General features: G+C 27.2%; 1 protein-coding gene across 1 annotated transcript in view; it reads right to left on the reverse strand.

The window, feature by feature from the left end:
- The window catches only part of LOC145247524 (transmembrane protein 41A-B-like), a 57,592-nt gene that overhangs the window by 18,507 nt on the left and 22,032 nt on the right, over nucleotides 1-17,053 (reverse strand). Inside the window, exons 4-5 of the mRNA XM_080109347.1 lie at nucleotides 9,214-9,375; nucleotides 6,503-6,641 (exon numbers count right to left, since the gene is read on the reverse strand). Of these exons, the coding sequence (XP_079965473.1) occupies nucleotides 6,503-6,641; nucleotides 9,214-9,375 (301 nt within the window). The remainder of the gene's footprint in view (nucleotides 1-6,502; nucleotides 6,642-9,213; nucleotides 9,376-17,053) is intronic.

A 17,053-nucleotide genomic window follows, 5' to 3' on the forward strand; every position in this document is an offset into this window, starting at 1 on the left:
ATTTTTGCAGCTTTAACAAAAGAGCTACAATAATATCAGGGCGTCTCCATTTATGCTATACATCCACAGAATGCCAACATCAATATATTACATACTAGCAGGACCCGTTAACAGGCGTTTCCCCAGCAAAAAAGTGAACTATGGTTGTTGTTGGTGGCTATTGCTGTCCCTGAAAAAATGCAGACACTGGTGGCCGTGGCCAAAATGAAATAATTGGTTTTTGCTGGCGAGTAGTGGTGGTTTGGGTCGATAACATGCAGGTACTTTTTGAATAAGGGAATGCGTAAATCAGTATAAATTAATAAAAGTACAAAAAAATGGTTCCTTAGAATAATAATGGGAAATATAAACAGAATTTTTAGAGGTTAGGGATTCTCACTATATATGGACTCAGCGGTAGCAGTCCTGTTGTTCAAATCTTCCTCTTCAATTCTTTCACCAGTAGTAGTAGCAATACCACACCATTTTTTTCTTTAGATCGAATAAACTCAAAGCAATATCGAAAAGAGCATAAAAAAGATAAAAAAATAAATATTATCTTTAGTTTTTTAAAATCAGTCCATTAGAACTGGAGGTATGATCATTCAAAGTATCAAAAAAACGTGTGCTTCATTGGACATTTTACCTTATGTTACTCTTATTTAAATGCATATAAGCGATATAAAATGCTACGACCATCTCACTTGGTAACTTACTAACTAATTAGCATATTTCTGTTTCACTTGTGATTAAAAATGCTAGGAAATTTTCACAATTTACAGACTAACTCATCTTTAAAAAAAACTATCTTCAGATCTTTTAAAGATATTATGATGAAATTTTGAACATATTATCATAATACCATGAAGGTTCAGTTGGCGTTATTTACGACCATCTCACTTGGTAACTTACGAACTAATTAGCATATTTCAGTTTCATTTTAACAGCTTTAAATAGAAACATCATAAAAACAGCTAAGAAAAATGGTAAGGCTTTATCATCATAGGAAGTATTATTTCTGATGGATACTAACATTTGCCATTATAACATCATGAAAAAATCCAAGATGGCGACCAGGAAATCCAAGATGCCACCATGACATGATTCAAAGAAATGAACAAATTTTGTACAGATCAGAATTATGTTTTCAAGTACATTAAACTAATTAGCATAATTAACTTTCATTTTAACGGCTTTAAATAGAAGCATCATAAAAAAAGTTTAAAAATGGGAGGTAAGGTTTTATCATCATGCAAAATGTTATTCTGGTGGATTTTATCATGTCATCATTTCACTGTGGAAAATCCAAGATGGCAACCAGGAAATCCAAGATGGCCACCATGACACGATTTAAAGAAATTATTAACAAAATATGGCTTGTAGCATATTAAATGAAAGGAAATTTTGTACAGATTATAATTATGTTTTCAAGTTCATTAAACTAATTAGGATAATTAAATTTAATTTTTAACGGCTTAAAATTACTGTGAAAATTATCAGGCAAGTTTCTACCACTATTTTGTATAACTTTTTATTTTTAAGTTATTGTCGAGACTTTGCAAACATTTTTTCTTGTTCTCATGTAATGCTCGATACTACTTGTTTTTTGAACAGAATAAACATTTACAACACCAAACATTTATCGAGGTTGGTAGAAGAGTAATTTGCCTTTGGTAACATTTGTTATAATATTCGTTTTTGGCGACTTTTTCATACCTCTGGATTGTAAAACAAACCCAATAAAAGTTATTCTTTTACTTAACAGGATAAGTGGTTTGTGTGTTTTAACTCATTTAAAAGCATGGTCATTGTTGCTTATTCTTTTTGAAAGAATTTATTTTTTTTTAAATATTTTTTTCCTAACCATAATTAAAAACTTTTTTCTAAATAATAAAAAAAAATAAAATGAATACTTTACGTTCGTAAGTAAGTTGATGAACGTTTTGTTTACAGATTTTTGTTTTTTTCTACCGACTCGTGCATAAAAAGTTCTTATCCAATTCTTTTCAAATTTTAGGACAAAAGAAATTAATATATTTGTTATTAAATAGCGTTTGAAGATATTTCATGTTATATTGATCCTAAGGCATCCCACGATATAACATTTACCTTTGTACTACAAAGCATTAACTTTGAGATGTTTTATTTACAACTCGAAAACAAAAAAAAAAAGAAAAAAAAAAGAAAAAAAAAAGAAAAGAAAAAAAAAAGAAAAAAAAAAGAAAAAAAAAAAAGAAAAAAAAAAAAGAAAATGTTCATTGTCGGTTATTATTTTTCAAATAATTTATTCTTTAAAAAAATATTCTTTTCCTGTCCATAATTAAAAACTTGTTTTCTAAATAATAAAAATAAAATGAATACTTCATGTTTGTAAGTTAGTTGACGAATACTTGTTTACAGTTTTTTTGTGTGCTACAACACATAAAAATTCTCATGTTTATATGTGGTTGTCACTATTTCTATCGACTCATGCATAGTTTTTATCCTAGGATGGAATACTGTTGCCACATCTGGGCAGGAGCTGCTAGAAAGGACTTGTCCTGCCTTGATAAGGTTCAAAATAGACTTTGTAGCCTCGTAGGAGATGTCCTTTTCTTTTCCCTGCAACTTCTATCTCACAGAAGAGATGTTGCGAGTTTGTCTCTGATGTATCGTTATTTTCATGGAAAGTGTACGACTGAGCCTATGGTCCCCCCTCGCCAAACTTTCACAAGAAACACTCGTCTAGCTGAAAACACTATCAATAATTCCCCCCACTCTTTATCTGTGCCTAAACCTAAACGTAGATTCCATGAACAAAGCTTTTTTCTTAGAACTGCACGCCTCTGGAATTGTCTTCCGTTTTTCTGCTTTCCAGCTGTCTATAATATGGTTGTCTTCAAGTCTAACGTAAACAAGTTATTGATGAGCCGTTCCATATAAGTTAACAAGTTTACCGAATTTATTATTATATTGTCCAATTTCTACTGTACACTCTTTAACCCTTATCCTTTAGTGGCCTCTTGGCCTTGATAATGTGGTGATGCCTGTGTAAAAAAAAAAAAAAAAATCCTATTCTTTTCAAATTTTAGGACAAAAGAAATTAATATTTTCGCTATTAAATAGCGTTCGAACACAGTTTCTATCTTTACTTATCTTCGTACTACAAAGCGTCAACTTTAAGATATTCTAATTTTTGACTGGAAAGGCGTACATGTGTTCAAATTCCGTAGCAAAGACAATTCTTTTCCCCGATTAGCTAAAACAACTAGAAACATCATCGATGAGTACAACTTCCGCTTTGAGTATTTATGTGACCATACCCCAACTGCTTATTTGCAAAAAGTGATCAGCGGGCATGCTATGTTGGCATGTTTCATCGTTAATAGTCGGATTGAAATAGCAATTTCTTCAAATTACAACAAAAATATTAAAATACCATTTTAAAGTAAATGTAATCATTACTGATTTAAAGACAATGAGTGTCAAGTTAAGTAGCATTACGTGCCTTGTCCAGTGCTGAATATTACGGTGTCTGGTTTGCTAATCGTAGTAAATTAAATTCTAGTTTTATGTTGTCTTTTTTTAACGTTTAAAACAAAACAATTACGACTTTTCTCTGTACTTCTTTAAGTATTGTCATGTTAAGACTGGCATTCGGAATAGACACCCCCAACATACCCATGTAAAGAATGGTATTCGGAGTAGACAACACCCCTTTTTTTTGGTGGGGGAGAGTAACTGTCCAAATTTCACCTTGATAATCGTTCTCAGCATAGCCACCTGCAAATACTTAAAAAAAAAAGAAAAAAAAGAAAAGTAGATTTGTTTATCGCACGTGTGTACAAACCTGGTAGCCAGTGAATTACAGGGCATGATACATGTCTTTATATCTCTATAAGTACTTGTCTCCACAAAATTGGAATGAGATTTTCATGATCAGCATTGATGAAAACCTATAAAAGGTGTGATTCTAAAGAAAAATGTGAAGTTGGACCTAATGTACAACCCCCCCCCCCCCAACAAAAAAAAAAGTTAAATTGTGTGCAATTTCAAGAATCTGAACATAAAAGAACTGAAAATCAAATACTCCACCGAATTCAGTTTCCTAATTAATGAAATTTATGTTCAAACCGTAGGTTAGGTAATTGGGTGTAAAAATCGGTAAAACTAACTTTCAAACATGCTGGTAGTTCTGTCAAATGAGGTACATAAGCACAAATTGGAAAATATCTAAACATTTGCAAATTAATGAGATAAAGAAAAAAAAAAAAAAAATCAATGGATGCAAAAAGTTTATGTATTTTTATATCTTTGTATCATAAGGGTGGTGCCAAAAAGTAAACATAAAAATATAGTTAACAATGAAAATAGTTTAACAGTTTAAAAATATAGATATTTCACACACATACATATATATATATATATATATATATATATATATATATATACTAGCATTTCAGCCCGACGTTGCCCGGGTGTTTGGAGGTGTATGCTGAGCAAAAAAAAAAAGAGTAAATTTTTTTTTTAATTTGACCCCTATTATGACCCCTTAAAATTTATAGTTTCGGGCTCAAATCACTTTATTAAGTTAGATCCAGGTTCAAGGAACCTATATCTAAAATTTCAAGTGTCTAGACCCAAAATTGTCGGAGGAGTTTGGTAGAGTTCTTAAAGGTCAAATCTTTGAAATTTGACCCCTTAACAGCCAAATTTCTGGCTGACACCCGTCACATCGATTTTCCCAAATCTCAGTACCCGGTATTTCAAATTTCGAGTCTATAGACTAAAAATTGACAGAGTTATTGCGTAGGGAAATGTACACAGACAGACAGACACACAGACAGACAGACACGTTCACTTTTATAGATATATAGATATAGATATATAAATAAAATTATTCCACGGATTTCTGCCTTTTGCATTACTTTGGATCATCTTTCAATTACGCGATTCCCTTGGATTTTATTTGTGGAAATGGAAATTTAACCAACTTTTTTGGATTTTGGACTTTACCGTTATTGGATATTTTACCTGTTACCAGACTATCCATTCACATGAAATCACCTTTTTATTCACCCTATTAAAATTTATTACCAAGTAAGATCTATGACTTACTTGTAGTTTCATTAAATACTTTTGCAAGCAAAATCCGATCCCGCATTTTGCTTAATCCTACCCTCTGATGAGAAGGAAAGTATTTCTTTGAAACTTTACGGATTAAGGACTATCCACTTATTTTGTGCTTCCTTTTTAAAATTAAATGTTTTTAACTCTTTTTCAAAGTGTTTTTTAACATGTTTTATTAACTACTTGTTCTTATATATATATATATATATATATGCTCTTAAGAGAAGCATGTGGAGCAGGATGGTCCATCAAGACACGATTCAGAAAAGGACCTCCACAGAGCCGCAGAAAACAGGAGGAAGCAGAGAAAGGAGAGATCTACTACCAACAGCTCCTTCCACCTCTTCCACTACCCAGTCGACCACCCACACATGCCCCCACTACAATAAAGTCTGCAGGTCAAGGATCAGCCTTCACAGCCATCTGAGGACTCACAAATGACCAGACCCAATCTCACCGACGGGAGAACAACTTATCACGAGTGATTGCCAATGATTATATATATGAGAAAGGGAGAGAGCAGATCAGAGAGAGAAAGATAGCGGAGTGGAAACGTTTGTTTTTCAATCAGCGACAAGTGTAAGCATGTAAACACAAAAAGTGTGTATGTTATTGACGAACGCACAGTGGAGCAAACACAAGAATGAAGTATAACTATACTATGAACATAAATATGTGTACCTTTTTTTGTTTTTCTTTATAAAAGTTGTTTTGTGAAATGTTTATAAACAGTAAGAATTATTTTTCTTTGTTGCAATGGTCATAAGAACAGATGTTATGTTTTTTTGCGTTAGGCTCATCGCCAACCCAAATGTTTATTAGCAACGCCATTTTTTTTTTTTTACTTGTAATAACTGTTTGTTTATATACAGCAGAATAGAATTCCGTAAGATGAGAATGTTCTTAGTTCAGCCAATAAGCATTGCCGGAATTTCTAGAGGGAGAAATTATGATTTTTTAAGCTGGGAATGGAAAGATAATTGTGTGTCTATGAGGATATGATCCAGTTAAGAAGGGTATCTTGAAAACATAGTTATAATGTGTATACATCTTCCCGGCGTTGACTGGTGGTGTGAGGACTCTAGATATAGAGGGAAAAAGATGAACTATTTCGTCTATAGATGTTGGCGATAGTGATGATGCTTCTCCTAGGATGAAATGTAGGATTTTATTATAACGAATAAATGTGTCTAAAACAATGTTCTAAAGTTACATAAGATGGTGGATAATAGTTTAGACATTATTAATTTGTATGTGGCATCTGTTGGTGCAAACCTAGGGGAATTCCTGCAATCAAAATATTATATATGGAGATGGTGACGAAAGAGTCTGCTGTGGAATTTCCACAGGTCCCACTAGTGTTAAATATGTGCATTGAGAGAAAGAACAAAAAAAAAAAAATACTTGAACTTACCAATTAAAACGGAAAAGAAAAAATAATGAATGGGAATGTTCAGGAGTGGAGATGCCATGTTGAGGAACCAATTTGGAGACATTGGGAATAACCGCACAAACAGTAGGAAATAGAAAAGGCTGTCCATATTGGCTTCAATCTGCAAAGAAAATAAAAATGTCAGATTTTTATTTTAATAACTAGTCGTCATCATCGTCTTTAGTTTAACATTTATTTTCCATGTTTTGTAGAAATTGACTTCCAAACGAATCTATCTCTGCCCAGGTCTTTATTTATACCTCTTTTCCTTAAGATCATTTTATAACTTCCTCCCATGTTTTCCTTGATCTCTCTACAGGCCTACTTTCTCTCATATCCATTTTCATCACCTCCACCTACCATACACCTGCCAACGAACCCTGCTACCTCAACTGTTCTACATCTACTAACCCAAGCACTCTCATCCATTCTTTCAACATGACCATACCAACAAAGTCTCCTGTTCTACAAAGATATCTCTTCACTCTCTAGATTGAATCTTCCTCTGAAGTCATCAGATCTATGCCTGTCTTTAAGACACACACGGTCATCAAATTATTCTCATATCATTTCTCTCCATGCAACACGTGTCCTCAAGCCAGGTTTCACTTCCACACATGTATGATAGTCTCTTTCCTTGGTCGACAGATTAGTGATGGCAAAAGTTCCCTGAACTTATTCTGGAACAGTGTCGTTAGATGTAACGATGGTGATGATGATGGTGGTGGTGATGATTGAAAGAAAGAGCATTGTTAAGAAAGGTTTTTATAGTATTGATTTAACACACACACAATTATTTGTGAATATAATGAATCGATAAAGTGGAAATCTGTTCCTTTCCATGTTAATTGGGGTTGACATAGACGGTCGTTAAAAACACACTAGCTGGAAAAGTTGAGATTTTGGATTATAAAGATATTTTTTTATTTATTTTTTTATACTCATGTTTACCGGGGATATGTATGTCAAGGGGGCACAAGTGTAACGAGTTCATCAGAGCACATTCCACTAAAATATTTGTAAAACAGGTACAGAGATGTCACATTGTGGCGATGGGACAGGGGTTGGAGCTAAGTTGACAAAGTGGGATATATTAGATCCCAGACTTCTTTTTGAACCCTATCCAAGAGGGAGAGGGGCTAGTGGTAGATGCACCAGCCCAGATGTGGCAACAATACTTCATACATGGGTGAATTTGTAGAGGTGATATATAATCTATCCAGTGTTATGCTGGCATGTTGGAATTGTGAGTTTTGTTGGTTAGTGCAAAAGGAGTTCAAAAGAGTAAGGTTGATGTATGTCAATCGCTGTAGCTAGAGTCGAAGGTGTCACCTGAAAGGTCATTCGGGAGGAAAAAAGAAAAAAAAAAAAAAGATTATATTGTTTTATTAAACATTTATTGTTTAAATAACTTTGTTCGTTTTATTAAAAAAAAAAAAAAAAAGCTGAAAAAATATTTTTCACTCAGCTTTGGAAAATTGTCAGTTAAAGAAACACAATCTCCAAAAGATAAGCGCTTCATTATTTCTAGTCGCCACTTTGAAAAAAAAAAATCACTTGCAAATGTGACTGTTTTACTCGCAATGTAGAGCCCTGTTCCATCTCTTCTCAGTATCTACAGTGAAGAAAAATGTATATAATAAAATTTTTTTAAATATATATTTTTTATACGATTGTCTTTATCATGATAAGGAGTCCCTATTTGTCATCTCACAAGGGCAGAATTAGAAACAAGATTAATTTTTAATGTTGAGAAATCCAGCTCTCTAAAAGGGAGGATCTGAAACTTCATTTTATTAAAACAAAAAACAGTTGAAAAGATATTTTTCACTCAGTAGTGAGCCTTGGATTGGTTGATTGTTTTTGTTTTACGGCATATCAACCCTTTTCAGGTTATTTAATGCCGAATCTAAAGATTTTGAAGAATAATTTTTTAATAGAGTATATTTATTGTTTTCAAGTCGGTTTCTATTTAACCCATAGTTGGGACCCTAACAGGTACTACCACTCTGGATCAGAGTGGACCTGGGAGCAATGGCAATTAAAGGGTGGCTCCACACTCCCCAAAGCCCGCAAGCTGGGGCCTCACCACTGCATATAATTTAAGGTCATATCCAGGACCAGTTGTGAACCTTGAAAGATTGTCAGTGAAAAAAATACAATCGCCAAAATATAAGCATTTCATTATTTCTAGTCGCCACTTTGAAAAAAAAAGATCACTCGCAAATGCGACTATTTCACTCGCAATGTAGAGCCCTGTAGTAGCAATGTCCATCAACCATAAAACGTTTTGCATAATTACAGATTACAAGGTAGTTCTATTAAAATAATCATATTTTAAAAACCAAAATACTTTAAATCCTCAAAATGGCATCATTTTATTTAGAAATAAATATCCTTTCGTATCTAGCTCTTTCTATGTATGCCTTATTGAGATATTTTTATCATTTTCAAAGTTGTCATGGACATTGCTACTACTAGGTGCCATTGGATATTTGTCGGAGTTGAAAAAAAATTGTCATGCTAAACAGCATTGGTACGAATTATGTTTTTAGTTTTTTTACAATTCTGAATAATTTAACAGAAAAAAAAATATCTTTAAAACATTGTGAGAGGCTTCTGTATTGTTCTACATTTTAAAAAGAACGGGGGGGGGGGTTAAAAATTTGAACATAGATATGCAAGAGACTTACTTTTTCTTGAAGGAATTCTAATCTGGTTTTGAATCTTCGTATAATGACGGGTTTACCAAAGTTTTTAGACAACAAATAACAATTGGTGGCTCCACAGGCAGTCAAAATGCTTGTAACTATAAAGCCAGCCTCGGCTCCGAACAAGGCACCTGCCAGTAGGTTCTGAAAAAAAAAAAAAAAAAAAAAAAAAAAAACCGCAGAATATAAAGAAGTTCCTGATAAAAAAAAATTGGTGACCGGTCATAAGTGTCCTGGTTATTAGTATCCCAATGTTATCATAAATGTTCTAAGGTCTTTAGTGTACCTTTTCATTTGTGTACCGATAATGTCTTTTTTGTTGAGGTTTTGACTCCATCTTAGGACAGATCAGTGACACCCCAGCCCGAAATAAAATGTTCATGCTAAAAACCATTTTGCTACGGTTAAAAATATGAGAGAAAACTTAATTCCATTTATTAAAATTAAAAGCTAAAATACATGTTATATTGTCATCAAAGAATGTATCTGCAAATACAATTTAAAACCATTCCATAACAAGCTGTCAAGCAATAAAATTTATATCTTCATTAAAATAAAAAGAGTATGTGCAAAAACAATTTGAATATATTCCATATCAAGTAGAATAGGAAAGAATACCCACAAGGATTAATGAAAATTCAAAGTTCCCTGGCACTTTTGATATATTCTTAAATCATCTTAAATTTATTTGACCATATTTTGATGATTTAACAATTTATTTGACCATATTTTGATGATTTAACAATTTATTTGACCATATTTTGATGATTTAACAATTTATTTGACCATATTTTGATGATTTAACAATTTATTTGACCATATTTTGATGATTTAACAATTTATTTTACCATATTTTGATCATTTAACAATTTATTTTACAATATTTTGATGATTTAACAATTTATTTGACCATATTTTGATGATTTAACAATTTATTTGACCATATTTTGATGATTTAACAATTTATTTGACCATATTTTGATGATTTAACAATTTATTTGACCATATTTTGATGATTTAACAATTTATTTGACCATATTTTGATGATTTAACAATTTATTTGACCATATTTTGATGATTTAACAATTTATTTGACCATATTTTCATGATTTAACAATTTATTTGACCATATTTTCATGATTTAATAATTTATTTGACCTTTTTTCATGATTTAACAATTTATTTGACCATATTTTCATGATTTAACAATTTATTTGACCTTTTTTCATGATTTAACAATTTATTTGACCATATTTTGATGATTTAACAATTTATTTGACCATATTTTCATGATTTAACAATTTATTTGACCATATTTTCATGATTTAACAATTTATTTGACCATATTTTCATGATTTAACAATTTATTTGACCATATTTTCATGATTTAACAATTTATTTGACCATATTTTCATGATTTAACAATTTATTTGACCATATTTTGATGATTTAACAATTTATTTGACCATATTTTGATGATTTAACAATTTATTTGACCATATTTTGATGATTTAACAATTTATTTGACCATATTTTCATGATTTAACAATTTATTTGACCATATTTTCATGATTTAATAATTTATTTGACCTTTTTTCATGATTTAACAATTTATTTGACCATATTTTCATGATTTAACAATTTACTTGACCTTTTTTCATGATTTAATAATTTATTTGACCATATTTTGATGATTTAACAATTTATTTGACCATATTTTCATGATTTAACAATTTATTTGACCATATTTTCATGATTTAACAATTTATTTGACCATATTTTCATGATTTAACAATTTATTTGACCATATTTTCATGATTTAATAATTTATTTGACCATATTTTCATGATTTAACAATTTATTTGACCATATTTTCATGATTTAACAATTTATTTGACCATATTTTCATGATTTAACAATTTATTTGACCATATTTTGATGATTTAACAATTTATTTGACCATATTTTCATGATTTAACAATTTATTTGACCATATTTTGATGATTTAACAATTTATTTGACCATATTTTCATGATTTAACAATTTATTTGACCATATTTTCATGATTTAACAATTTATTTGACCATATTTTGATGATTTAACAATTTATTTGACCATATTTTGATGATTTAACAATTTATTTGACCATATTTTGATGATTTAACAATTTATTTGACCATATTTTGATGATTTAACAATTTATTTGACCATATTTTCATGATTTAACAATTTATTTGACCATATTTTGATCATTTAACAATTTATTTGACCATATTTTCATGATTTAACAATTTATTTGACCATATTTTGATGATTTAACAATTTATTAGACCATATTTTGATGATTTAACAATTTATTTGACCATATTTTCATGATTTAACAATTTATTTGACCATATTTTCATGATTTAACAATTTATTTGACCATATTTTGATGATTTAACAATTTATTAGACCATATTTTGATGATTTAACAATTTATTTGACCATATTTTGATGATTTAACAATTTATTTGACCATATTTTCATGATTTAACAATTTATTTGACCATATTTTCATGATTTAACAATTTATTTGACCATATTTTCATGATTTAACAATTTATTTGACCATATTTTCATGATTTAACAATTTATTTGACCATATTTTCATGATTTAACAATTTATTTGACCATATTTTCATGATTTAACAATTTATTTGACCATATTTTGATGATTTAACAATTTATTTGACCATATTTTGATGATTTAACAATTTATTTGACCATATTTTCATGATTTAACAATTTATTTGACCATATTTTCATGATTTAACAATTTATTTGACCATATTTTCATGATTTAACAATTTATTTGACCATATTTTGATGATTTAACAATTTATTTGACCATATTTTCATGATTTAACAATTTATTTGACCATATTTTCATGATTTAACAATTTATTAGACCATATTTTGATGATTTAACAATTTATTTGACCATATTTTCATGATTTAACAATTTATTTGACCATATTTTCATGATTTAACAATTTATTTGACCATATTTTCATGATTTAACAATTTATTTGACCATATTTTCATGATTTAACAATTTATTTGACCATATTTTCATGATTTAACAATTTATTTGACCATATTTTCATGATTTAACAATTTATTTGACCATATTTTCATGATTTAACAATTTATTTGACCATATTTTCATGATTTAACAATTTATTTGACCATATTTTCATGATTTAACAATTTATTTGACCATATTTTCATGATTTAACAATTTATTTGACCATATTTTCATGATTTAACAATTTATTTGACCACATTTTCATGATTTAACAATTTATTTGACCATATTTTCATGATTTAACAATTTATTTGACCATATTTTCATTATTTAACAATTTATTTGACCATATTTTCATTATTTAACAATTTATTTGACCATATTTTCATGATTTAACAATTTATTTGACCATATTTTCATGATTTAACAATTTATTTGACCATATTTTGATGATTTAACAATTTATTTGACCATATTTTCATGATTTAACAATTTATTTGACCACATTTTCATGATTTAACAATTTATTTGACCATATTTTCATGATTTAACAATTTATTTGACCATATTTTCATGATTTAACAATTTATTTGACCATATTTTCATGATTTAACAATTTATTTGACCATATTTTCATGATTTAACAATTTATTTGACCATATTTTCATGATTTAACAATTTATTTGACCATATTTTGATGATTTAACAATTTATTAGACCATATTTTCATGATTTAACAATTTATTTGACCATATTTTCATGATTTAACAATTTATTTGACCATATTTTCATGATTTAACAATTTATTTGACCATATTTTCATGATTTAACAATTTATTTGACCATATTTTCATGATTTAACAATTTATTTGACCATATTTTCATGATTTAACAATTTATTTGACCATATTTTGATGATTTAACAATTTATTAGACCATATTTTGATGATTTAACAATTTATTTGACCATATTTTGATGATTTAACAATTTATTAGACCATATTTTGATGATTTAACAATTTATTTGACCATATTTTGATGATTTAACAATTTATTTGACCATATTTTGATGATTTAACAATTTATTTGACCATATTTTCATGATTTAACAATTTATTTGACCATATTTTCATGATTTAACAATTTATTAGACCATATTTTCATGATTTAACAATTTATTTGACCATATTTTGATGATTTAACAATTTATTTGACCATATTTTCATGATTTAACAATTTATTTGACCATATTTTCATGATTTAACAATTTATTTGACCATATTTTCATGATTTAACAATTTATTTGACCATATTTTGATGATTTAACAATTTATTTGACCATATTTTCATGATTTAACAATTTATTTGACCATATTTTCATGATTTAACAATTTATTTGACCATATTTTCATGATTTAACAATTTATTTGACCATATTTTGATGATTTAACAATTTATTTGACCATATTTTCATGATTTAACAATTTATTTGACCATATTTTCATGATTTAACAATTTATTTGACCATATTTTCATGATTTAACAATTTATTTGACCATATTTTCATGATTTAACAATTTATTTGACCATATTTTGATGATTTAACAATTTATTTGACCATATTTTCATGATTTAACAATTTATTTGACCATATTTTGATGATTTAACAATTTATTTGACCATATTTTCATGATTTAACAATTTATTTGACCATATTTTCATGAGTTAACAATTTATTTGACCATATTTTCATGATTTAACAATTTATTTGACCATATTTTCATGATTTAACAATTTATTTGACCATATTTTGATGATTTAACAATTTATTAGACCATATTTTGATGATTTAACAATTTATTTGACCATATTTTGATGATTTAACAATTTATTTGACCATATTTTGATGATTTAACAATTTATTTGACCATATTTTCATGATTTAACAATTTATTTGACCATATTTTCATGATTTAACAATTTATTAGACCATATTTTCATGATTTAACAATTTATTTGACCATATTTTGATGATTTAACAATTTATTTGACCATATTTTCATGATTTAACAATTTATTTGACCATATTTTCATGATTTAACAATTTATTTGACCATATTTTCATGATTTAACAATTTATTTGACCATATTTTGATGATTTAACAATTTATTTGACCATATTTTCATGATTTAACAATTTATTTGACCATATTTTCATGATTTAACAATTTATTTGACCATATTTTCATGATTTAACAATTTATTTGACCATATTTTGATGATTTAACAATTTATTTGACCATATTTTCATGATTTAACAATTTATTTGACCATATTTTCATGATTTAACAATTTATTTGACCATATTTTCATGATTTAACAATTTATTTGACCATATTTTCATGATTTAACAATTTATTTGACCATATTTTCATGATTTAACAATTTATTTGACCATATTTTGATGATTTAACAATTTATTTGACCATATTTTCATGATTTAACAATTTATTTGACCATATTTTCATGATTTAACAATTTATTTGACCATATTTTCATGATTTAACAATTTATTTGACCATATTTTCATGATTTAACAATTTATTTGACCATATTTTAATGATTTAACAATTTATTTGACCATATTTTCATGATTTAACAATTTATTTGACCATATTTTCATGATTTAACAATTTATTTGACCATATTTTCATGATTTAACAATTTATTTGACCATATTTTCATGATTTAACAATTTATTTGACCATATTTTCATGATTTAACAATTTATTTGACCATATTTTCATGATTTAACAATTTATTTGACCATATTTTCATGATTTAACAATTTATTTGACCATATTTTCATGATTTAACAATTTATTTGACCATATTTTCATGATTTAATAATTTATTTGACCATATTTTCATGATTTAACAATTTATTTGACCATATTTTCATGATTTAACAATTTATTTGACCATATTTTCATGATTTAACAATTTATTTGACCATATTTTCATGATTTAACAATTTATTTGACCATATTTTGATGATTTAACAATTTATTTGACCATATTTTCATGATTTAACAATTTATTTGACCATATTTTCATGATTTAACAATTTATTTGACCATATTTTCATGATTTAACAATTTATTTGACCATATTTTCATGATTTAACAATTTATTTGACCATATTTTCATGATTTAACAATCTATTTGACCATATTTTCATGATTTAACAATTTATTTGACCATATTTTCATGATTTAACAATTTATTTGACCATATTTTCATGATTTAACAATTTATTTGACCATATTTTGATGATTTAACAATTTATTTGACCATATTTTCATGATTTAACAATTTATTTGACCATATTTTCATGATTTAACAATTTATTTGACCATATTTTCATGATTTAACAATTTATTTGACCATATTTTCATGATTTAACAATTTATTTGACCATATTTTCATGATTTAACAATTTATTTGACCATATTTTCATGATTTAACAATTTATTTGACCATATTTTCATGATTTAACAATTTATTTGACCATATTTTCATGATTTAACAATTTATTTGACCATATTTTGATGATTTAACAATTTATTTGACCATATTTTGATGATTTAACAATTTATTTGACCATATTTTCATGATTTAACAATTTATTTGACCATATTTTGATGATTTAACAATTTATTTGACCATATTTTCATGATTTAACAATTTATTTGACCATATTTTCATGATTTAACAATTTATTTGACCATATTTTCATGATTTAACAATTTATTTGACCATATTTTCATGATTTAACAATTTATTTGACCATATTTTGATGATTTAACAATTTATTTGACCATATTTTCATGATTTAACAATTTATTTAACCATATTTTGATGATTTAACAATTTATTTGACCATATTTTCATGATTTAACAATTTATTTGACCATATTTCGATGATTTAACAATTTATTTGACCATATTTTGATCATTTAACAATTTATTTGACCATATTTTGATGATTTAACAATTTATTTGACCATATTTTCATGATTTAACAATTTATTTGACCATATTTTCATGATTTAACAATTTATTAGACCATATTTTCATGATTTAACAATTTATTTGACCATATTTTGATGATTTAACAATTTATTTGACCATATTTTGATGATTTAACAATTTATTTGACCATATTTTGATGATTTAACAATTTATTTGACCATATTTTGATGATTTAACAATTTATTTGACCATATTTTGATGATTTAACAATTTATTTGACCATATTTTGATGATTTAACAATTTATTAGACCATATTTTCATGATTTAACAATTTATTTGACCATATTTTGATGATTTAACAATTTATTTGACCATATTTTGATGATTTAACAATTTATTTGACCATATTTTGATCATTTAACAATTTATTTGACCATATTTTGATGATTTAACAATTTATTTGACCATATTTTGATGATTTAACAATTTATTAGACCATATTTTGATGATTTAACAATTTATTTGACCATATTTTGATGATTTAACAATTTATTAGACCATATTTTGATGATTTAACAATTTATTTGACCATATTTTGATGATTTAACAATTTATTTGACCATATTTTGATGATTTAACAATTTATTTGACCATATTTTCATGATTTAACAATTTATTTGACCATATTTTCATGATTTAACAATTTATTAGACCAT

This window comes from Euprymna scolopes, chromosome 25, assembly GCF_053919585.1.
Source record: "Euprymna scolopes isolate OS-2025 chromosome 25, ASM5391958v1, whole genome shotgun sequence".
NCBI classification, from domain to species: domain Eukaryota; kingdom Metazoa; phylum Mollusca; class Cephalopoda; order Sepiida; family Sepiolidae; genus Euprymna; species Euprymna scolopes.